This window comes from Cloeon dipterum, chromosome X (genome assembly GCF_949628265.1).
Source record: "Cloeon dipterum chromosome X, ieCloDipt1.1, whole genome shotgun sequence".
Classification (NCBI taxonomy): Eukaryota; Metazoa; Arthropoda; class Insecta; order Ephemeroptera; family Baetidae; genus Cloeon; species Cloeon dipterum.
The window spans coordinates 8,174,285-8,197,379 of NC_088790.1; the positions used below are offsets into that span (position 1 = coordinate 8,174,285).

Consider the following 23,095-nt stretch of genomic DNA (forward strand, 5'->3'; position numbering starts at 1 on the left):
TACTGTCACACAATATTAGTGTGCGATGTGAACAATCAACCGCTGTTTCGCTTGCATTGGGACTGATCTAATCGCACGTATGGGGTTTGGTAGGAGGCGAGCCGGCAGCTAGCTAACCAGCTGAGCAAACCGAGCCGTTGGTGCCGAAGGAGAGAGTAAAAGCTGCTGCGCTGGTGGTGGTGCAGCCGAGGAGGATCGGCGGGCCAGACGGCCAGACGGTGCCAACACTCGCTTCCGAGCCGTGAACCACTTCTCTCGAGGCCTCCTCAGGACCGTGCTTTGTTTGGTGCACCCAGTGTCGCCTGCCACCTGGCACCGACACATTTTTGTACCGGATTTTGTGCTCGTTGAGTAATACTGGTGGCTGAATATACCCCAAACAAGGATTATGTTGCCAAAGGTACGTATTTATTGAATTGTACAAAATTAGACATTGATGGATTTGCATTAAAAGTTCGTAACTTTTAACTGGGAACACGAAATAAAAATATTCTATCTAATTAATTTAAATGTAAATGCATTCTATTTAAATATTAAATATTATAACCGTGCAATGCCCAGATATTTATATCTATAAATTAAAAAATATCCATTTGCTTGAAGGAATAATTTATAAAATATCCTGTCTATTAAATAATTTAAATAAACTATTAATATGAGTAAAATATTATTGATTCATTTTTAATTTTTTATCAGGATGAGAACCTCGTGAAAATTGAGTGCAAAGATCGGAATCGCTTTTCGCTTAGGTTTCTCCGTCCCTTTCAAGAATGGTCTAAATTGTAGGGGAAAAATACCCACGTGCAAATTGCACCAAAAATTATAACCCAGTAACCTTGCCTTTTACGTGGGAATTGCGGCAGATTAACGAGGTTAAATAAGCACTTTTAATTCCTCTTCCCACATGCGCTGAAGTAGAGTATTTATTTTCAAAAAGTGACATCAGCCGCTGCAGAAAAAGTAGTTTCTCTCCGCACGTAATTATCTGCCTCGCCATTGTTCCAGCACGTTATCAGATATGCAAATAGGCTGGGCGCGTCTCTTTTTGGGCAAATCAGATTTCTGCCTCAACCGAAAAATGACTTTTCGAAGCAACCGGACAAGTTTGTACCATTAGCGGACATTTTAATTCCACCGGACCCACGTTGATTTATGATAATTGCTTTGAGAAACCCCTTGGCAAATATTTTCCAACTTAAGCGCCATGAGCAGGTTTCTCCGCTGTTGGTGAAAAAAGGTAATGAATGACTGTCATCACACTCTCTTCTTCAGTTGTGACGTGATTTCCTGTCTTGTGCGAGGCAAAGTTCAGATTTCACCCGGCGCCGAGTGAGCGTAGGCCGCCGCGGCGATTTGAATTTTAATCACGCGTCATGCCGAGCGAAATGCAACGTTGCGCCCCCCGTAATTACCATTTATTACGCGCGGATTAATATAAGTACTTGTATAAGTATGAGCAAGCTGCTCGTGGGACAGTGGTTAGTCTTTCTTTTTCTCCCTCTGATAATGCAAGACATGCCTGTACATTTAGCGGAGAAAGGTTACTAGGAAGCGTTATATTTTCATGAGTACCTTCTGCGAAAATAGCCGTTTCAGACGAGTGAGTGAAATCGCAGTTTTAATGGTCAAAAGAACATTATTAATGACTTCTTTTTAAAAGGAAAACATGGCAGTCAAATGTAAAATATTAAATATAGTGCTTTGATTTTAGAATTTTAATCAATCTGCGTAGTTTTTACTATCAAATTCACAGCTCATTAAGTAGAACAAGTGCTACAGTTGAGCACTCAATGTAGCAATAAATTGTTGCATAAACCATTTCATAAATGGTGGAAAATCTCCGACTTAAAAGGCCATAAAAATTATTACTTAAATTACACCAAGTTATTAAAATCGATAAAACTTATCCAAGTTACCGCAAGCAAATTTCTGCATCTCCATGTGCGAGCTGCGTCTTGCGAAAGGTGCGAAAAGCCATAAACATGCATTAGCGATCTTTGATTTCGCAAAAACCAACGCTGGCCCATCAAGCAATCTTAGAGAACCCCAGTCGAGGACGGCGTCTCATCTAAAGGCAGTCGATTCGGCCCAAAAAGCACACTCGCGACGCGTGTAATTAATCAAGGATTGTATCTCACGACCGACCGACAATCCGCGGTCGTAAATCAGCGCACACTGCCTACGTTTCTCGTTGGCCAGGTGAGCAGCAATCAGCGGCGCCGAAATCCACTCAATAAGCCGGCGGAAATTATGCAAAATTGTGGTAACAACACGATTTCGCGCGCGTTCACTAACTAATTGGAGCCGCGCCGAGTGAATAATTCACTTCTTGCAAAACACACTCGGAGCTAGACGGAATTATTATCGCTCCCATTTATGCAAACGGCACGTGCGAGTTTTACGATTTCGCGCCGTTTTCCCGTAGGGAGTTTGCCTCCTGTGTCGAGACACTAACAAACCAACAAATAACCATTATTTGCCAAAGTCTCATCTCACACAAGTTATTAATAACCATCTAGGAAAGAAGTCGCGCGCGGTTGTGTAACGCAAAAGAACTTTCCAAGGTGTGCGATATTCGGTGTCGCGATGATGACACAACACAAACCTTCACTTGTGTATAATTCGACTCCTCCGCCGACCGGTTATGGTGCAATTTAGCGAAGCATCAATCTTACCTGCGAACAAATAGAAAGAAAGGTTATTGTTTGTGCCACTTCAAACAGCTAAATTGCTTGCTTCAAGCTTCCAGATAACACGCTAAGAAAACTGCATGTTATATCATTGAACATCAACTTTGCTTAAAAAAATTACTCTTCTCCTAGGTTAGTTTGAAAAAGTGAATGCCAGAGAACAAGCTCCCAGTTCAAGAAAAACGAAAGTCAGCACGATTGAAATAACTGTGTACTTTTAATTTTGCTATTCAAAATTGCAGTAAGTACACAAGGCGAAGATCAAATTGCACTTTTCCTCGTTAGCGCAAACGTTGTTGCAATTTTATTTTCTGAAAGTAAAGAAACGCAATTTGCAAAACAATTATACTTGCAGTGTATTTATCGCAGTTTTTGCGCGGCAAAAGCACGCCATTTGCACGCAATTAACAGGCTGCCGCGTCAGTTGTAGGCAATTCCCCTAGCTGGCATGTGCATTACGGAGAAATGCAGCAGACGCTGAAATTAATTCGAATTTGTACGCTTATCATTTCGGATCCAACACCTCCTGTGCGAGTTGCTCTTTCCATAGTATAATTATTTTTCAGGTCTCTTGCTGGCTAACTGAAAGTTCAGAATCGTGAGTTTGGTTGAAACCGGGCGGGCTTATTGAATCGTGAATTTATGCGGTATTTCGCCGGCGGTCGGAGCAAACACGCAATCAAAATGATCCACAGGGAGAGCCCGCTGAGTTGATAATAAAATGGGTAATGGCCGATTTAGAGCTCAAGTGCCTATTGTATATAGACAAAAAACAGGCCAACTATCCACGTAGAAAAAGAAAACTGATCTTTGTCTAGAATAGAAAAAAGCAATATAATTGTTTGTTTTCTGCTATTAGCATTTGAATTTCCCGCAGCTCCGACAAAGCGTCGTTTGGAGCATTGCTCGCTGGCTACATACACTCAAAATATGCATAATGCGTCTATTAATTTTAAAGACACAGTGATAAGCCACGATTGATTATTGAAATTAGCTATTAATGTTTACACAGAATTCGATTCACGTAGCTTAAGTGATCATTCCATCATAAGGGAGGAGCGTATATTGAAAAGTAGTGTGTTGGTCGGAACTAGTTTGGCGGGTTCGCGAGATTACGACACGCCAGCTGCTGCCAGATCACCGCATATTTGATGCAAACGGCCCATTGGAAAATTACTTTCACTGCCGCCGCACGCGGGCATCGCAAGAGCGGCTTATGCACTGAAAATTTATGTGACCGCTTCCTTCCTCCGAAACAGATCCACTACTTGAACTCGTCGGATGGGATGTCGTTTTATTTCGCTATAAATTAGAGACCATTGCAGTCACCTTTTCGCGTCGATTGAGATTTCTCTTTTTGGGATCGTCGCTCTTAATCAGACGCAGTAGCATATAATATTTTAGATTACATTCCATTAGGCCAAAAGGTGATAGTTATCGTGTCAGAGCAAATGTGCAGTGATTTAGTTCCAGTGCCTTTGGTAAATCATCGTTTCGAATGTAACGGAGCTGTTTCTCTTTTTGTCATACCTTTAGTTTTATGACTAGGCGAGGTGCGGCGAACCACTTTCATAAACTAACAATCAACGCCTTGTTTGAACATTATCTAGTTTCCTCTTTAAGTTCGCAAAATTGATGATGATTGATACTTAGCAAAGAGAATAATTGAATTCAGACACGACAATTTGATCAAGATATGCAAATTTTGTCGGGGAAAAGGTGAAATCGGATTTTGATTGATACTTGTCTTTATAGACAAATTGGTGTTTGATAATAAATAGAGATTCCGATTCATTTTTGTAAAAAAATTTATACTTTTCGGCATTATAAAGCCTGAAAAAAGCTATCATTTGTGTGCCACACACGCGTGTCAGAATTTAAAAAGGTCATCGGAATTCTCACGAAGGAGGGCCCTCCGCATTTGTATGCTTATAAATGTTGGTCAAAGCAAAGAGAGCGAGCGCTGCCACTCAGCAATTAAATCGAATGAACGGAGGCCCTTTTTGGCGAGAAAGAGACAATCTTTCTAGTCGGGCGTTTGTTTGCATGACGAGAGACGTAAAAGGTGACGAGTCAAATGGAAAGTATCGAAACCCTTGCCACCCGTTTTGGTTTGGTTCTCGCAGCTAGTTGAAAGCAAAGAGCAACAACTGCTTTTGTTTACAAAGAGGGATCTCCGTGAGGTCGGATGAAATTCCACGCTGATTAGGCCCGACCTAATAAACAATAGCAACCTTTAATTTCAGTCAGCAAGGTGAAGAAGACGCTGGCACGCACACACGCTTTGCATGTGGCCGCCGGGCAGCAGTCGCCGCCAATTAAACAGCATATTGTCAAAAAGAAATGCGAAATGGGAAAGTTCGGTCGAACGATAGCATATTGCCTAAAAGGAGCTCCGGTTGTAATAGCTCGTCCCTTTTACGCACTCACGAAAACTGACTCTAGCTAATTGGCTTAAAGCAGATAGACAGTGAGCAATTCTATTTGGGATAAAATATTGCTATAATAAAATAGGCCTACAATAAAATGGCTCTGGAAGTGGATGACAAAGAAATCACCTGTTTCTTTTGCAGCTATAATTATGGCATGATTAATATATTTACCATGGCCGAAAGGATTTGAAAACAGGAGTAACTTTTGCCCGATGTGATCTGAATTGCAGCTTGCTTGCGTTGTCATTCGTACACATATCATTCCTTAAAGCCTTAATGTTGTTTATATTCGAATTGAAAATTGAAAGCCGTTGAAAATTTGTCTAATTTTTTGCTCACTCATTTTTAACTTGGCGATGGCTTGGTTTGTGTTTTACATTTTTTATACCTTCATTCATACCTTTATTCCAAAAATTCTACTGACAAATTAAAACGCTTTATTATCAGAACTGAAATTATAAATTATTAAATACACTAAGCTCCTCTGAGATAAAAATTCAAAAGATATAAAAAGCCATACATAGATGTTTTAATCTTAGGGTTTCTCTCTCATTTACTCGTCTTGAAATTCCGCGACTCAGATCCCTAAAAGGCACCAGGCCTACATAATCTCGGCTCTTCAGCCCGCGGCTATAACTGCTGGTGATTCAATTCCTGTGTAACAATTTCCTCGTCGCGATTAACAGAAAAAAAGACAAAAGTTGCCGCTCGTATCGCTTGAGCTTGAGCACGCGTACGTAACGCGGCAGTTCCACTTTCACCACCAGCGTTTACCCCGAGTGCGCTCTGGGCAATTAGCAATTGCGCATCCTTTGGTAATCGCGATGGCACGCTTGCAATTACACCGCGGAAATGCACTCTAGCCGCAAAAACGCCTAAATTGCTACTTTTTGGGTTTGAAGAGAAAGACCCACTTTCTTTCTTTTGCAGCAAAAGCGCGCACACACTTATCTGCAGATTTATTATGTCAAAGCCCTTGAATGGGCGCCGGCGAATCCGATTAAACGTCTACTCGATCGAGCGTCGGTTATTATTGTTAAGCTATTAATGGTATTTGCACCAAGCGAGTACGCAAAGAGTGTCTTCCGCCCGGTCGACTGCTTTGCCTTTTTTAGAAAACAACTCTCCCGACCAGTTGGAACGCACTCTGCACTTGGCAGATTAATTTCAGCCATAGCTCGAGTGTCACTGAACTTGGTAATTGATGAGGCGGCGAACTTTGCCGATTCGTGCAATTCATTCCCCCAGCGAGTGGAAAACTTTTAATTGATTTACAACTTAGTGAGGCGAGTAATTAATATAGATATGGCACAAATAATATGATTTGGCAATATTTGATTGAAGACTGAATCAAAGATTTTCCCCGAGTTTTTTTTTTAAATAAATAATTGAAAAAATTAAAACTCTGGTCCAATCTTCAAAACTTATTATGATATATATGACACTCCAAATATACGAATTTATTATAAGAGAGAGGCCCTTCTAAAAATCCATACAACTTTTATTTGTTTTTTCCTGATATTTGCAGCATTGCTGCGCGAGAGAAATCATCCGCTCGCTCGCAAATTTTCGGAAAGCCTTTCAGGCCGCCACTGGCAAGTAGTTGGCATAGCTGCTGCTCTTTTCCGGCCTGGCAAGCATCCAGTCTTCAATTTATTCGGTTGTGTCCACAAGGGGAGAATAAGTAGAAGAGTTGCTTTTTGCGCATCTTGAAAATAATTCTATACTGAGCCGCCTCTCTCGCGTGTTATCATTCTAAAAAAAATAGGCCATTGTCTACTACTCTCTGACTCGTGATTTGCAAATTCGAGTGCACGACGTACATCCGTTCGTCCGTTGATAGGAAATAATCTGGAGCAGCGCATTTCTTTTCCGTTATTAACATTATTTCTAGCGCTAGATTGAGTTGTCAAACACTGACGGGCGTTTTGATGAAGTTTTTCATCGCCTCTTGGCAGGACAGGCGTCGTCGTTGGCTGCGGCACGATCGATCTTATTGTTCGGGAAGCGAGGGTGGTGTTTGCTGGAGCGGCAAGCCGTCCGAATTTCCCTTTGATCGACGTTCGCACGCTCGATAAACAAAAAGCAGCTTGGACCAGGAAAAGAGAGGACGGTGTTGTCGGTCCGTCACGTCAGCCGATTGCCCACCGAGTGACGCCGGCCGGCTCTTTCTTTTATAATTTGCACAAAATGATTCAATCCACGTGCGGAGAAAGTTTAGGCAAGGCCATGGTTATTATTGTTACGAGAGCAGCCGCTTACCAAAAAGCATCATGCAAACGCAGTCAAGTGCACTGCCTTGGCTATTATTTGCTGCAGCTGACGGGAGAAAACGACAACGCCAATCGATTGTCATTCTGCGCGGAAACTTATCCATGCGGACGACAGTCACCATAGAAATTCGCACACGGAATCGGCCTCTGAATGACCGGAAGATATTGAATGCTGGCTGTTGATCTTTACAATTAGTCTTTAATTCGAATTAAAATGATATGAGTTTCTCTCAGATTACACAAATATTAGGTAATAGCTAACAAGGAAACGATATTATGAAAATCGCAATTTCTCCGTCATCAAAAATGGCTTCGATTTAAAGAGAGAAGCGGTTGAAATGTACTTATTACCAACCGCTTTGTACCTTGCGGTTAGCAGGAAACACGCACGAGGCTGCGCGTACGCCCTATTTAACCACTCGCGTGCATTTTCGGAACCAACATAACATAATTGAATTTCCTCTCTTGTTCGCAGGCAACATGACTTGATCGTTGGGGAAAAGAGGACTATTTTCATCGGAATGACGTTTGAGGAGGAAAAAGCTCCAAGGTAGCAATGTTGTTCCCCAGCGTAGTCGCTGCAACCGCCCTCAAAGCGGGCTTCTCCCTTCTGGGCACTGGCCTCTGGACGCTGCCCTTGCTCGTCATGGGGCTCGCCTACTACAGGTGAGGAAAACTTCTCAAAATAAACCACAAATCCACTTTCTCGGTTTTTCCTATTTTGGTTGTACGATCGAGAACCTTGGATATTGGTTTTTTTTATTCCATCATTGTACGATCATTCATAGAATTTATTGTTAGTCAGCCAAGGAAATGTCGTATATGTCTACCAAAAATGTAGCATTTTCATTAAAATATGATATTTTGAAACGAATCACAATATTCAAGAAGTAACGAGATCGAATTTATGTATTTTAAAAGGATTAAAAAGTACTACAAAAATTTAATTTTCCAGGTACGATGCCCTAGACCCAGAAAACCATCCAATCAACCGGCCGAACTTGTTGCCAGAGTACGACTTTATCGTAGTTGGCGCCGGTTCGGCGGGGGCGGTGGTGGCTTCCCGCCTCAGTGAGGTACCCGAGTGGAAAACACTAATACTAGAGGCTGGCGACCAAGAGACGGAAATCACCGACGTGCCCTCACTGGCCGCTTACCTGCAGCTCAGTAAAATCGACTGGGGCTACAAAACCGAACCGACAGGCCAGGCTTGCCTTGCCATGAAAAACGGTCAGTGCAATTGGCCGAGAGGCAAAATCCTTGGCGGATCGTCGGTGCTCAACTACATGCTCTACGTACGAGGAAATCGGTATGATTGATTGCGTTTTAGAGATGATTTTAAAACAAGTGATTAAAACCACTTAATTAATCAGCTCCCTGAACTAAATTATTTTTCTTTTGACAGGTACGATTACAACCTTTGGGAAAGTTTGGGCAACCCTGGTTGGAACTTCGACAACGCACTTTACTACTTCAAAAAGTCGGAGGATAACCGAAACCCCTACTTGGCCAAAACACCATACCACTCAACAGGCGGTTATCTGACCATCCAAGAGGCACCCTACCGCACCCCTCTTGTCATTGCGTTCGTGAAAGCTGGCACCGAGATGGGTTACGAAGAAAGGGATATCAACGGTGAGAATCAGTGCGGCTTCATGGTGGCGCAGGGCACAATAAGGAGAGGCGCCAGGTGCTCCACATCCAAGGCGTTTCTTAGGCCGGTCAGACTGAGGAAAAATTTGCATGTTGGACTGAACGCACAAGTGACCAAAGTGCTGATCGACGCTGAAACGAAGAGGGCGTATGGCGTCGAATTCATTAGAAGTGGAAAGAGACAGGTTCGTGCACTTCGTAATTTACAGTTAGATTCACTCTTGAATTTCAATAATTTTGCTGCACTGATTGTGAGAGATATGTAGAGCAAATGTCAATAATTTAATTAACAGAGAGCTTCATCCATCGATGTTGTGTTCCCCTTAACATCATTTTACTTATTAACTGTTGACATTTTTTTCATTAGCTGAGAATTAATTGTAAGTTTTAATTCATTCGAATCCAGCTCAAATCATAAAAATTATATGAATGAAATTAAGTAAATAAATATAATAATTTAAATGTGACAAATATGTTAGTTTATCATGGTTAAGCGCTAAATATGAATAAGTAGTAAGTTTAATTTATAATTAAGGTTTCGTTTATTAAAATGCAAATAAATATTTATTAGGGGTGGTCACTAACTAAAATTCCAATATCAAAACTTATTTTTAGTTGCAAATTTGGAAGGATTTAAATTAAAATTTTAGGAGAATGTATTCAAAAGAAAGTTCACAAATTTTCCTTTCGCACTTTCAGGTCGTCTTTGCGAGGAAAGAAGTGATTCTGTCTGCCGGTTCCATCACGTCGCCGCACCTGCTGATGCTGTCCGGCGTCGGCCCGAAGGAGCACCTGACCGCGCACGGCATCCAAACAATCGTGGACTCGCCGGGCGTAGGCTCCAACATGCAGGACCACGTTGGCATGGGCGGTCTCACCTTCCTGATCGACAAGCCTGTGGCCATCGTGCAAGACCGTCTTAACGCAGTGCCTATCACGCTGGACTACGTGATGCGCGAGCGCGGCCCCATGACCATGCTGGGCGGCGTCGAGGGCCTGGGCTTCGTGCGGACGCCGCTGATCGCGGCCAACTTGTCGTCGGACGTGCCCGACATCCAGTTCCATTTCGCACCAGCCAGCGTCAACTCGGATAACGGCGCCAGGGTGCGCAAGGTTCTCGGCCTGTCCGAGCGCACCTACCGCAAGATGTACGCGCCGATCGCCAACAAGGACAGCTTCACCATTATCCCCCTGCTGCTGCGGCCGCGATCTAGAGGGGTGATCCGTCTCAAGAGCGCCAATCCATTCATGGCGCCGTACATCGACCCCAACTACTTCTCCGACCACTTCGACCTGGCTACCCTGCGAGAGGGCGTGAAAATCGCCGTCCAGCTTGCCGAGGCGAAGGCGTTCAAGCAGTTCGGCACCAGGCTGCACAATATACCAATGCCGGGATGCGAGCATCTTAAGTTTGCCTCTGATGAGTACTGGGAGTGCAATATCAGACACTTTTCTATGACCATCTACCACCCGGTGGGCACCACGAAAATGGGGCCAGACAACGACCCCGAGGCCGTGGTTGACCCGCGACTCAGGGTCTACGGCGTTCAGGGACTCAGGGTGATCGACGCCTCCATCATGCCGACTATCGCGAGCGGCAACACGAATGCGCCGGTGATCATGATCGGCGAGAAGGGCGCCGACCTCATCAAAGAAGACTGGAACGTAATCAACGAGAGTTACTATTTGAAGAAGCGGTGATGCGTGCACGAGGGCTGCAGGCAGTTCCCAAACATTTAGTTTACTCAAAAAACTGTTGCCTTTCTCACTTAAGAGAGTTACTACAACCAGCTTCGCTTTTGTTACCATTAGTTGTTAAGTGTTGCAGTTTTGTGTAGTTATGCGTGGTTCAATCAGCATATCATAAACATAAACGTCTTCCATTCGAGAAACGTTTTTCATCTAGTCCCCGCGATGATGAAGTGTTGAATGTGGGAGAATCAGCCATATCGTGAACACAATTATGTATTTGCAAGCCTTTAAAAATTAGATGCCAAATATACACTAAATTCGTCTAAAACTGGAATTTGTAAATTTTCCTCAGTGTTCATTTTGTAAATAACAAAGAGTATTTTATACTGCTGCTACAGTTAATGATAGAAAGTGTATCAAATAAAATCCTTTTATAAAAAAAATTAGGACCTTAATTAATTCCAAACCAACATTTAAAGAACACATTAGCTATCAACCATCAATCATGTGTTTTGCAAAGGCGCAAAAATAGCTTCCTCTGTCAAGGGCAATATTGCAAAGCGTCCAAAAAATCTGGTTCTTGTTGGGCCGTACGATGTTTAGTTCCACTCGCAAAAGACGGAGGCCAAGGTAAACCACACACTGCGATCCATCGAGCTTCGGTTTTATGTCACGTATCAGCACTGCGAGAATTTTAGATTCTACACAGATCTCTTCCTACCTAATTATTCAAGTAAAATTCAATTCAATCCACACGTCTACTCAGGAAATTCCGTAAACACTCCTCAGTACCACTGCGTGCTAATTTTAAGACCCATGCTAAAAGCAAGACCGTAAATAATCTTTCACATAAGAAAGCTACAAATAGTTCCTGTTGAGCGAAAATTTAGCACATAATTTCACACGTAATCGTTTTTATAGCAGACGTTAAAAAATTAATAGCGGTTTGGTTCAAGCTGCTACGGCAAATAAAATATTTGAAATGGATTTAATCCGTTCATCAGTCAAGGAAGAAGCTAAAAAATTTATTAATTATGTGATTCTCTAAAATAGAGGAAGAGGAAACGAATTGAAACGATTTTTGAGTAGTGCGGAGATGTGCAAAAACGGTAAAGGTAATTTTAGACAGCAAGTTCATACTTTTTGTCATCATGGACAAAAATGGTGCATGTTTTTAGCCCTTTCCTGCTGCATAAAGGCGCGCATTTGCGTGATTAGCTTGAATGAGCGTGCGTCACACAACGATTGGATCTACCTGCTCGTCCACACGTAATGTAGACCAGTTTTTCTGGAAAATTAGTTTATCTACTTGCTCAAACAAACTTTGCTCGCATTCCTTCACAGGCGAGACAGCGTGAGTCTGCCATAAAAATTGACTACTTCAATGTTTTCCAACTGCAAATGTGAGCATAAAACGTTTAATTTGTTTTTAGACAAATTTGAACGTAACTTGGACTTTGTTCTACTAATCAACGTAATTTTTAAGTTTGCAATTACGTATGGATGTTTTTTTCAAACTATAGATCTTACAATTTAAGTTTTTTGTTGAAACAAAACCTTCCGTTTCTTTGCCACCTTGTTGTTGTTTTTTTATCAAAAATTTATACTGCTCATGATTGCGTACGATATCTCAAGTCTGTTAATTAATTTTATTCACGAGTTTATTAATCACGAGGAATTGGAGGAAAAATTGTGCCCTCGACTCATGTCGTCCATTGTTCCAAAAATTCGAAATCATGACTGTCTATTCATTGTACATCATGGAATGTATGAAATATCTCTAGTTAAAAGTAGATCGAAATTCATGTTAGTGCGGGAGAAGCCAAATGTTGGTCCCGCTACGCGTAACGCAGTCAAACACATTAGCCCTTATGATCTCTATGTTGCTCCGTGTTCTCTACATAGGTCGACCCAAAGCCCAATAGTCATGATCCCTAGACTATTCAACGCCCTGCCGACTGAAATCAAATGTATACAAGACGACCAATTATTTCTAAATACTGTAAAGAGAATAGTGATGCAACACCAATTTTACGACCTTTCCGATTATTAAGTCTGTGATTTTGCTTTAGGATAATGATATATAGTATATGTATAACTATTAGCTGTAATTAGGTTTATTTTGACGTATTTTAAATAGTCACCATTGTAAATATCGACTAAAAGAAAATAAAAACTATCTGGACTTACTAACTTTGCAATTAACGCAAAAAATAATATAATTTTAAACAGGAAAGCCTACACATGAGCTGCAATGTGAGTGCTTGAATGCAACACAATATCCCCTTTTTTATTTTATATTTATCTCTGAGCAGTGATTCTAGTGATTAAGAGCCAAATGGAATTTCCCACTGATTCCCACGTTACCACCAGCTACCACGTTCCAGCATCTTCTTTCCATAATCATGATAATCTGTTCATTTGCTGCACAATTTATGCAAAGAGGAATATTCCATCCAAGGGGTATTTCCAATTACACATGTGTATTAATAACAACAATCAAGAAAATTACTCTATTAAAAATATATTTTTTTATGGAAAGGAATATTCCATCAAGAGCGTTTCCTGTTCCAACCGTCAAGTATTCCCAGAAGTTGCAATTTCTACAAATATTGGTGCACGTCGAAGTGCTGGAGAGAGTGCAATTGAACAAACATTACGAGCGCTGTCAGCGTTGCAAGCCTCTCGTCAGTTGCATGTCAAGTGGATTCTTTGTTTAATACATGTCAACAGCTAGCTGATAAAAATGTCAGCGGTGCTTCGTTGCCACAAGAGGAGCACAATGAAGGTAAACAGAAGAAAAAACGATTGTTTGACCGACTTTAACGCGTGCTATGCAAACCCACCTAACGTAATATTTTGGTCGGTTTCCTATACATATTTGATAGATCGCCCCTTGCCTTCGTGTATTTAGAATAATAATCAATTTGCTTCCAAGGCAGCGTCAAGGGATGCAATAAATTCATGCCAGTGATCGTTGTCTATTGTCTATTTTAATTTGCAACGTGCCACAGCAGCAAAGGTTGAGTGCTCGTTGTATTGATAGTAATGCTAGTTAGAAAAAGCACTATGGTGGAAGTTTATTTTAATGTATATTAATTCACCAACAACTAAGAATTCCAGCTAACAAAAGGGAAATGTTTTGAATATGATACCATGGCCATTTGTTCATTATTATATTTGTATATGACTTTTAATGACACAGATTAATTTTTCCGAGCAATATTCAAAATACGACGACTTAATCAAAAACCAAAAATATTTAGTTACTTTTAATAATTGGTACATATTTTAATTTCGGTCCATGTTACATCATTCTAAGTAACTGCAAGTCACTAGTCTAGCAATCGACAAAAATTTGCACGTGCTTTAAATCACGCATGCTGAATAGAATATTGCCTTTGTCTTCTTTCACTGACCTTGAATTAGGCGTTGGCAGATGCAAGAATGCACGCAACACAAACGGAGGAAATTTACTCATCAAACAACGAACCATTCATGTTGGCTAAACCTATTAACTGTAGACAAATAGATTTGGCCATCTATATGCGAGAGCAGTTGGCTACCGATATTATTTTAACTACACGTGCAGCGAAAATTCGAGGAATGGTTTCCTGATAAATGCGAGTAATTTACAATTATGCAACCGTTTACAACTCGTGTTGCTCGCTTAAAAAGCAATTTCATGCACATTGGCACGCCTATTTTGGCTTGCAAAATTCATTCTAGACGTACTTTCTCAAATGAAGCTGGGTGCGTTATAAACAATAGGAAACATAAGAACTTAATATTTAATTAAAAAATAGACTTGATAAAATGAAAAATGGCAACCCTGAGATTAAGTTGGAATTTAGGTTGAGATAAATAAACTTATTACAAGTAAAACGTGAATGAAACCGCATATTTTAACATTGTTATACTAAAAACTTTAGTAAAAAAGTAGTTTATATCAAAGACTAGATTGGCTGAACTGGAAATTGTTCTTTAGCATTTTTAGCGTCTGAATCGATCGACCTGGCAGACGCTTCGTCGCTCGTTTTTTGAAACCAGAAACCGCAGCGTCAATATTCCATTTGGACGGAGCTCTTGCTTGCCAATCGATTGGGGAAGCGGACGGGGAAGCAGGAACCAAGCTATAACCGAGTAAATCTCTGGGAAATCCCCGGACCAGCATAACACGAAAGTTGAACCAGAAATCAATGTGATCCTATCTGCGCGAGCACAAAATAGGTGGTGGTGTGGATGGGCAGCGGCAGCGGCACTTCTTACGCAAGGTCAAGATTGTCGCGGCGAAAAGGTGGTGGCGAATATAAATAGTCGCACACGTCGCACCGACCTCTTCCAACCAGCACGCACGCCAGGGGAGCAACTTCCAACAGTTGGCCCGAAGGTTTAGTTTTGTTTCAGTGAGGAATAATTTGTTTGGGAAACGAAGACCTTTCAACCAGCAGTCGGAGGAAAACGTGAGTTGAATTTCAAGTATTTTTGTTCAACTACTGGCTCCATTAAACTATTGTATGTAGAATTGAATGACTTTTTTCGTTCACATCAGTAGAAACATTTTTAAAGGGCATAAGAGATCATCTTCCTGCTTTGAACAAGATTTTGATTTCCTTTTGAATGAACGGCCTTCGATAGTTACAAGCCGCTTTTGTTCGCAATTCAAGAACTAGGCGTGAACGAGTTAGATGCAATCTGCTTAACTTGACGGCATAAGTCAAAACTATGCACTTAACGGCCTTGCTTATTACGATTTTTGGGTGCGACAGTCAACTGCTGTAATCCAAAATATATATATTAAAGCAATCACAACTTTTTCCTGACGAAAATCGTGTGCAATAAGGCGGATTAGCCGCGGCACAGTTTCGACAGAAGTAAATCTGCAGTGCAGTGTTTCAGTTTTTCTCCTTACTTCATTATGTCACACCGAGTAATATTTATCTCACTACGGCAGGGCCAAGTTTAATGAGTGACTCGAGTATAGTTAGATACGCATTGTGAACAGCGCTTTAACCATGGTGTTTGAGCCGTTGCACAAATATTTAAAGCCATGCTGTTAACTTGAGATGCTGACCTTCTCAGCAGCATTTCTGGTATATGCAGCTGGCTGGAAACGAAAGAGGCCGCGCTGAAAATTCGCAAACACTTTTTAAATTTCAAATATAAACATCCGCGATTAAGGGTCACATTTAATTGGTTTCGCCTCGCGTGCTCGCATTTCAGTCGTCTGGTACTTTTTGCAAGTCTTTCATGCATTGCGAGCCGTTATGCACGTGTTTCTAGCAATTTCAAAAACCAGGAAAAGCAAAACTAGACATTTGAAGTAATCTATAAAGAAGCGCGACGGGTGAATAATTAAAACAGCTTGCACCGACCTTGATTGTCGATAAATTGCGTTAGGAATAGTTGTTAGGCGCACCTTGATCGTGAACGCCAACGGTGGCTTCTATAACTTGGTAGCCAGAGATCAAGAATAAAGAAGTCGCGGGAGTCGTAGGAAAGGTTAATGAACGTCTTTAAGACACTAGATTAAAATGTCCTCGGTGACAATAACTCGTTAAGTGAAGGGATATTTAAAAAAAATGTTTTTCTTAAAGATCAGTTTGCAAACCATTAATTCTAGACCGTTTTATTCTAGCTTGTATGCAAGTCACCTTGGCAGGTCAATTGTTTCTCTCTTCAACGCACTTCGCCACGATGTGTGATAAATATAGCTACAATCTTTTTTCCACTTAAATACCCCTATTAGTATTGGCAATATTTAAAACTAGAAATGCATGTGCATTCATTAGAAAAAATAAAAAGTGATCTCATCAATGGAAATATTTAAAAATTATAATAAAAAGAAAGAAATATATTTATTTTGAAATCTACAGAAGTCCAGCCAATTCCGGAGAATTAACGGCTGGTGCTTATTCTGCTACACAAGGCAGCATAATTTTAGTACATTAGTGTGCAAATTACATCAATAAATTATTTTTTAATGCAGTGTCGTCATTGAGAGTCCATTATATTATTAATAAGCCACTTTTTGATGTTTCGCTTCACAACACATTTGTCAGTTAAATTTTTAAGTTCACTTGGTAACATGTTCCAAAGTCTTGGCAAGATACATTCCGATGTTCGGTTAAAATATTTGTTCACATGCATTGGTTCCACAACTGGGGCTGTCGAGGTTTTACCTGATGATATTACGATCGCATTAATAATTGTTGTGCACCGATATGTAATGACGTGAACTTTCGGGCGTCCACAGGGGAGAGCGGAGGGAGAAACTCAGGTTCTTTGTCACACGATGGAATGGAAAATTTGAATTTTAAGGCACCAGTAAGAAGTGTTATTTTAAGTTCATAGAAAGAACAAGTAATGTACATTTAATATCGTCAGGTAAAACCCTGACATAATCTCGTTTAGGCTATTAGATATTTCGGCCGCTCAGGTTTCCTCTCAACTACTTCAAATACAAAGCAAAATTGAAGCAATCCGTCGAGGCAAAAACAATTAACTGCGTTTGAAGTTAAATTATTATTCTTTTGTTTTTTTAAGTTTTCAACTCTTTCCATGGATCCATCCATGGTTTTAAAAAGAAAAAGATAAATATTTAATTTACATTTTGTCCTGGGAACTGTCTATTATTGATAAAATATTTTACGTTTAAGGATTCAGATGGATGTACGAAATCAAACATGGCTCCTAGCGTGGATGTCGATTCTGCTGAGCTGTCTGCTGCAGACAACCACCGGACAGTCGCATATGGGCCTTTTTGAGGCGACTATCGAAGTTGTCTCAGAGGGCACCCGCTTCATGAACCGCAACCCACGCGACGCGGAGCCCCTGCGACGCAAGTACGACTTCATTATAGTGGGCGCCGGCACGGCCGGCTGCCTGTTGGCGAACAGACTCAGCGCCGATCCGACGCACACGGTGCTGCTCATCGAGGCAGGCCGCGACGAGAGTTTCATCATGGACGTGCCGATTTTGGCCAACTTCTTCCAGCTGACACCGGAGACAAATTGGGGCCACAAGACAATGAAGCAGGACACGGCCTGCCTGGGCCTCAAGAACAAACAGTGCAAATTGCCGCGCGGCAAGGTGCTCGGCGGCTCCAGCGTCCTCAACTACATGATTTACACGAGGGGCAACAAGATCGACTATGACAGGTGGCGCGATATGGGCAACCCTGGCTGGGGCTACGACGATATCATGCCGTACTTTAGGCGTCTCGAGGATGTGCAAATTTACAGGTAGTTTTTTTACAATAGTTAAAAAAACTTAAATTTGCTTGTTTATTACTACCCTTGACCCTTAAGAGTAATGTGTTCCGAGCATTTTCTGCGCAGACATGAGAGGCAAACGGCTTTTTGAGCCTAACCTTTGACTTTACTGGCTCATTTTTGTTCGTTCAATAAAAGCATGTACCAACAAATGAGGAAAATTATAAGTGACATTTAACTTGCCTTAGCAGAGCCAGAGTTCATGGAAGGGAGATTAAATCGTCTTACCTGCAACAAAATAAAATCATTTTAGAATAAATTGGAGGGTTATTAGAGCCAAATTAATTATTGGGAAATGTCCCTTTCGCAGAAATTTCAGCATTAGAGGCACGGCCGGACCTCTGACAATCACGCATCCGCCCTGGCACACCCCCCTCGCAGAAAGCTTTTTAGAGGCTGGCAAAGAAATGGGATACGACATTGTTGATTACAACGGCGAAAGGCAGCTCGGCTTCCAATTCATCGAAGCTACAATGCGGAACGGCACGAGACTGAGCTCCAACCGCGCCTTCCTCATGCCCGTGCGAGACAGACCCAATTTGCACGTGAAAAAATTCGCAATGGTCAGCAGGGTCATTATCGATCCCAAGTCAATGAGGGCCATCGGAGTGGAATTCATTAAGGAGGGCAAGGCGCAGAAGGTGCTGGCCGACAAAGAGGTCATTTTGTCTGCCGGGGCGCTGGGCACGCCACCTATTCTCATGCAGAGTGGCATTGGCCCCGCGGACCACCTCAGGTCGATGGGCATTCCTGTGCTCCAGGATCTGAAGGTCGGCTACAACCTGCAGGACCACTTGTCAGTCCCCGCACTCACTTTCCTTATCGACAAAAAGGTAGAACGGAAGAGGAAAAGGGTACAAAATTATTACAATTTTACCACATAGGTTTCCATCATAAACGAACGAATTTTGGACGACGCGAAAATGATTATCGAATTCATGGCGTACCACCAAGGTCCTATCACCGTGCCCGGCGGCGTGGAGGCGATCAGCTTCATGAACTCCAAATACAGTAACAACACTGAATATCCTGACATAGAGCTGCTTTTCGCCGCCGGCTCTATGACGAGCGACCCTACGCTGCACGCCTGCCTTGGTTTGCAACAAGGAATTTATAATGAGGTGTACAAGCCGATTGAACGTAAGGACGGATTTACTATTTTCCCCCTTATCATGCGGCCCAAGAGCCAGGGCAGAGTGATGCTCAGGTCTAGAGACCCTATGAAGTTACCCCTCATTCAACACAACTATTTGATGGACGATTCAGACATAGAGGTACGTAAAAAAACATTAATATGATTAATACGTAATTAATATATTATATTTATTCGAGATATATTTTGATCTAAGCAAGCTGCACATAAAAATCGCGCGTTTGTGTCAATTTTTGCAGCGCACCTTTTGCATAAAAATATTATTTGTGTTTGTTATTTGCCGGCTACTAAACTAATCCTTTTAACGTTTAGTTGATATTCATAGCTATATAGGTAGCGTCTTTGGAGGCCGAGTTTCGTGCATAAATTTCACTGTCTACATTCTAGATTTTTTCTAGATTTTGTTGGAGGGCGTCAAGACTGCGATCAAGGTAGCAGAGTCAGAGCCGTTTAAGCAATATAACACCCGCTTGCACAACATCCCCATCCCTGCGTGCAAGAGATTCGCCTTCAACTCGGACGACTACTGGCGTTGCACCATCCGCCAGTTGACGATGACGTTTTACCACCAGTGTGGCACTGCCAAGATGGGGCCGGCGACCGACCCTGACGCCGTCGTCGACCCCGAGCTGCGGGTGTACGGCGTAAAGGGGCTGCGCGTGGTAGATGCTTCAATTATGCCGTTCGTGCCGACTGCACATACAAACGGGCCTGTCTATATGATTGCCGAGAAAGCGTCAGATATGATAAGAAACACTTGGAGGACGAGGATGTAAAATAGACTGATGTTTCTAATTCAATGACCATGCATTTCTGATAGCTCCCGGATTTTCGAAGCCAGTTCCTTTTTGCACTGATTTTATATAAACACAAGTCAATCTTATTTATTGCAATAAGGCTTATTGCCATTATTTGTGTATATGCTTTTCGTGTGTGTTCAACTTGTATTACTATCTTATCTGATGTTTTTACAAATAAATAAAAACGTGTAGAAAAAATCGGCGTGTTATTCTTATTGCATATTACAACAATTTGATAGAAGTTTTACGTTTATAAATATGATAAAAATTTTCATATAAATGCTTGGAAGCACGTGTCTGCTAAAATTTAGTAGAGGTATATTTTGTAGATCGTTCAAAGAGAAATCGATTAGGTAACATGAAATAGCGTTGAGGTAGGATAAGAGAACTTGTTCACCTTCATATTATTGTGCTGAATTAATAATACTTTCAAAATCTCAGCCGCGTTTTAGTGCAAAAATTAACATGGTTAATAGTGTTCACAATGTATTCAATAATTATATTGCTAGAGCTGCTGTTAGAAATAAAACAGCGAGTGTCATAAAAATGGTAGAATGCCGCAAGATATTTTTTATTCTGCGCAAAATATAATCGCACAGCGGCCTGCGATTGCCGTTTTAGCGTCTTCGTATGGCTGAGACGCAATCGTACGCACAGAAAACTACATTTTGAAGCGTAAAACCACGTGTGGAGTGCAACGGCGATAATTCCACAGCCGTTATTCATCCTTGGCCAATAAGGGTACCCTGCCCAGATAAATAGAGATGGAGCAGTGCATCCATTCTTAGTTGACCGCGCACCTGCCTGCACATGCATGGCTCCAGTATGGTAAGATTAATTAATTGCAATAATTGCGGAAACAATAAGTGATCAGTTTAATTTATAGGAAATTGTCTCTTAAAATATGCTTTTCCTAGTTGAGAGGCATGTGGGCAGTAACGACGGTTGCACTTCTGTTATCACTGCAACTGCAACACGGCGAGTCGGTCCTTAGAGACTTAAGTGTGCTCGAAGCGACGCTCTCTCAGCACAGAGATCTCATCAGGAACCCCGAGGGCCTGCCTTACGATGTGCCCACCAGCAAGTTGTGGGAGGAATACGATTTCGTGGTGATCGGCGCCGGCACTTCAGGCAGCGTCGTCACCAACCGACTGACCGAGGTGCCGAAATGGAAGGTTTTGCTTTTAGAGGCGGGCAGGGAAGAAATTAAGTTCACCGACATCCCGGTTTTCGCGGCACACTTCCAGCTGACCGACTACAACTGGGGCTACAGGACACAGCGGCAGAAGGACGCCTGTTTGGCATTTAAAGATGAACGGTGCGCCTGGCCCAGGGGCAAGGGCATGGGGGGAACCAGCATCATTAATTATATGATTTACACGAGGGGCCATCCCAGGGACTACGACGGCTGGGAGGAAATGGGCAACCCTGGCTGGGGCTGGAAGGACGTGTACAAGTACTTCCTCAAGTCGGAAAATGCGCACGACGACTTGGCAAAATCGGAATTTCACTCCACCGGCGGATATTTGGATGTTTCGCACCTTCCATACAGGTAATGCAAAAAAACACTTTTATTCATAGTTGATCGTTTCATTTAAAATTATTGAATTGTGTTTCACAACTCCCGCTTTAAGTGACTAGGGCAATAATGTAAACAACGGCGGTTTCAGCACTAAGTTGATTGACTCGTTCATGGAAGGCGGCATGGAGTCCGGTTTTCAGCCAGTCGATTACAACTCGGGCGAGCTGCTCGGCTTCTCAAGGCTGCAGGTGACGCAGCGCAACGGTGCCCGGTGCAGCGGCAGCAAAGCTTTCATCCGACCTGTGAGGAACAGAGCCAACCTGCACGTGGCCAAGGAGGCGCAGGCGACCAAAATCCTGATCGACCCCGAGACAAAGCGGGCTTGCGGCGTTGAATTTCAGCGACGCAACGGCCGCTATGTCGTAAAAGCGCGCAAGGAGGTGATTTTGTCTGCCGGCGCGATAGATTCTCCCAAACTTCTCATGCTATCGGGCATCGGTCCACGGGACCATCTTGAGTCTTTTAACATAACGGTTTTAAAGGACTCACCGGGGGTGGGAAATAATTTGCAAGAGCACGTCTCAATGAGTGGTTTGACATTTTTGGTCAACGACACGGTTGCCTTGATCGAGGATCGACTGGCACGCTTGGAACCTCTTTTGCAATATGTAAATGAGGGTAGCGGTCCGTTGACCTTGGCGGGAGGCGTCGAGGGACTGGGGTACCTCCGCACGAAAGTGGCCCAGACGCCCTCAGACTATCCCGACGTGGAACTGATTTTTGCGTCAGGGTCGTTGAATTCGGACGATGGGAGGGTTGTCCGCAAAGGGCTGGGTATGAGAGACGACGTTTACGACGCCGTCTTCAAGCCCATCAACAGCAAAGACGCGTGGACCGTGTGGCCCATGATCCTGAAGCCCAACAGCAGGGGCTGGGTGCGGCTAAAGAGCAAAAATCCGATGGCCTGGCCAATTATGTACGGCAACTACTTTGACGATCCTAACGACCTGGAGTCGGTCGTGGAAGGAATCAAATTTTCGATCGAATTAAGCAAGACGCGGGCCTTCCAAAAGTACAACAGCACCCTCCACGACATTCCCTTACCGGGTTGCGCGCACCTCGAGTTCAACACTGACGACTACTGGCGGTGCGCCGTGCGGCAAATGACGACAACACTTCACCACCAGTGCGGTACGGCCAAAATGGGACCTGCGAGCGACCCTGACGCGGTGGTCGACCACGAGCTGCGGGTGCACGGAATCAAGGGCTTGAGAGTAGTGGACGCATCGGTCATTCCAAGAATTCCAGCTGCCCACACCAACGCAGTGTGTTTCATGATAGGGGAGAAAGCGTCTGACATAATCAAAAGCCAGTATGGGAAGTGAAATGGATTATTTCAATTTAACTGAGAATCCATACTATGCCGATCAACTTAATGAAATGTGATATACTCGTCCGTGGGGTCCATGTATAAAAATAACTGGACTGTATGCAACCTGCGCGACACCCGTGTGTATATTGTATGCTTTACAGGGGCCGATGTATGTTGTGAATGAATAAATTATTACAGAATATTTGAGAGTAAAGCGAACTTCGTGCTAATTCA

At 42.5% G+C, this 23,095-nt stretch overlaps 4 protein-coding genes across 5 annotated transcripts in view; 3 read left to right on the forward strand and 1 right to left on the reverse strand.

The window, feature by feature from the left end:
* The window catches only part of Flo2 (flotillin-2), a 112,599-nt gene that overhangs the window by 78,906 nt on the left and 10,598 nt on the right, over nt 1–23,095 (reverse strand). The window lies entirely within an intron of this gene.
* LOC135946128 (glucose dehydrogenase [FAD, quinone]-like) lies at nt 180–11,183 on the forward strand. The gene is made up of 5 exons (XM_065494191.1): nt 180–400; nt 7,871–8,061; nt 8,351–8,704; nt 8,801–9,233; nt 9,748–11,183. Exons 2-5 carry the CDS (start codon nt 7,952–7,954, stop codon nt 10,747–10,749), a joined length of 1,899 nt encoding a protein of 632 aa, XP_065350263.1. The 5' UTR covers nt 180–400; nt 7,871–7,951; the 3' UTR covers nt 10,750–11,183.
* LOC135946678 (glucose dehydrogenase [FAD, quinone]-like) lies at nt 15,051–20,165 on the forward strand. 2 transcript variants are annotated; one of them, XM_065494985.1, is made up of 5 exons: nt 15,051–15,203; nt 17,400–17,984; nt 18,325–18,847; nt 18,899–19,288; nt 19,566–20,165. In XM_065494985.1, exons 2-5 carry the CDS (start codon nt 17,407–17,409, stop codon nt 19,941–19,943), a joined length of 1,869 nt encoding a protein of 622 aa, XP_065351057.1. In that variant the 5' UTR covers nt 15,051–15,203; nt 17,400–17,406; the 3' UTR covers nt 19,944–20,165. The 2 variants fall into 2 exon arrangements, with proteins under 2 accessions (XP_065351057.1, XP_065351058.1); XM_065494986.1 differs by having other exon boundaries at nt 17,407–17,984.
* LOC135946676 (glucose dehydrogenase [FAD, quinone]-like) lies at nt 20,648–23,066 on the forward strand. The gene is made up of 3 exons (XM_065494983.1): nt 20,648–20,795; nt 20,885–21,519; nt 21,638–23,066. Exons 1-3 carry the CDS (start codon nt 20,778–20,780, stop codon nt 22,872–22,874), a joined length of 1,890 nt encoding a protein of 629 aa, XP_065351055.1. The 5' UTR covers nt 20,648–20,777; the 3' UTR covers nt 22,875–23,066.

Bases quoted from the DNA above. Each gene is read 5' to 3' on its own strand.
- LOC135946678 (XM_065494985.1), top strand. From the start codon at position 17,407: ATGGATGTACGAAATCAAACATGGCTCCTAGCGTGGATGTCGATTCTG. The intron at 18,848-18,898 runs GTAGAACGGAAG...TTTACCACATAG, and splicing joins CTTTCCTTATCGACAAAAAG to GTTTCCATCATAAACGAACG. The intron at 19,289-19,565 runs GTACGTAAAAAA...GATTTTTTCTAG, and splicing joins TGGACGATTCAGACATAGAG to ATTTTGTTGGAGGGCGTCAA.
- LOC135946128 (XM_065494191.1), top strand. From the start codon at position 7,952: ATGTTGTTCCCCAGCGTAGTCGCTGCAACCGCCCTCAAAGCGGGCTTC. The intron at 8,062-8,350 runs GTGAGGAAAACT...TTAATTTTCCAG, and splicing joins ATGGGGCTCGCCTACTACAG to GTACGATGCCCTAGACCCAG. The intron at 9,234-9,747 runs GTTCGTGCACTT...TCGCACTTTCAG, and splicing joins TTAGAAGTGGAAAGAGACAG to GTCGTCTTTGCGAGGAAAGA.
- LOC135946676 (XM_065494983.1), top strand. The intron at 21,520-21,637 runs GTAATGCAAAAA...CGGCGGTTTCAG, and splicing joins GTTTCGCACCTTCCATACAG to CACTAAGTTGATTGACTCGT.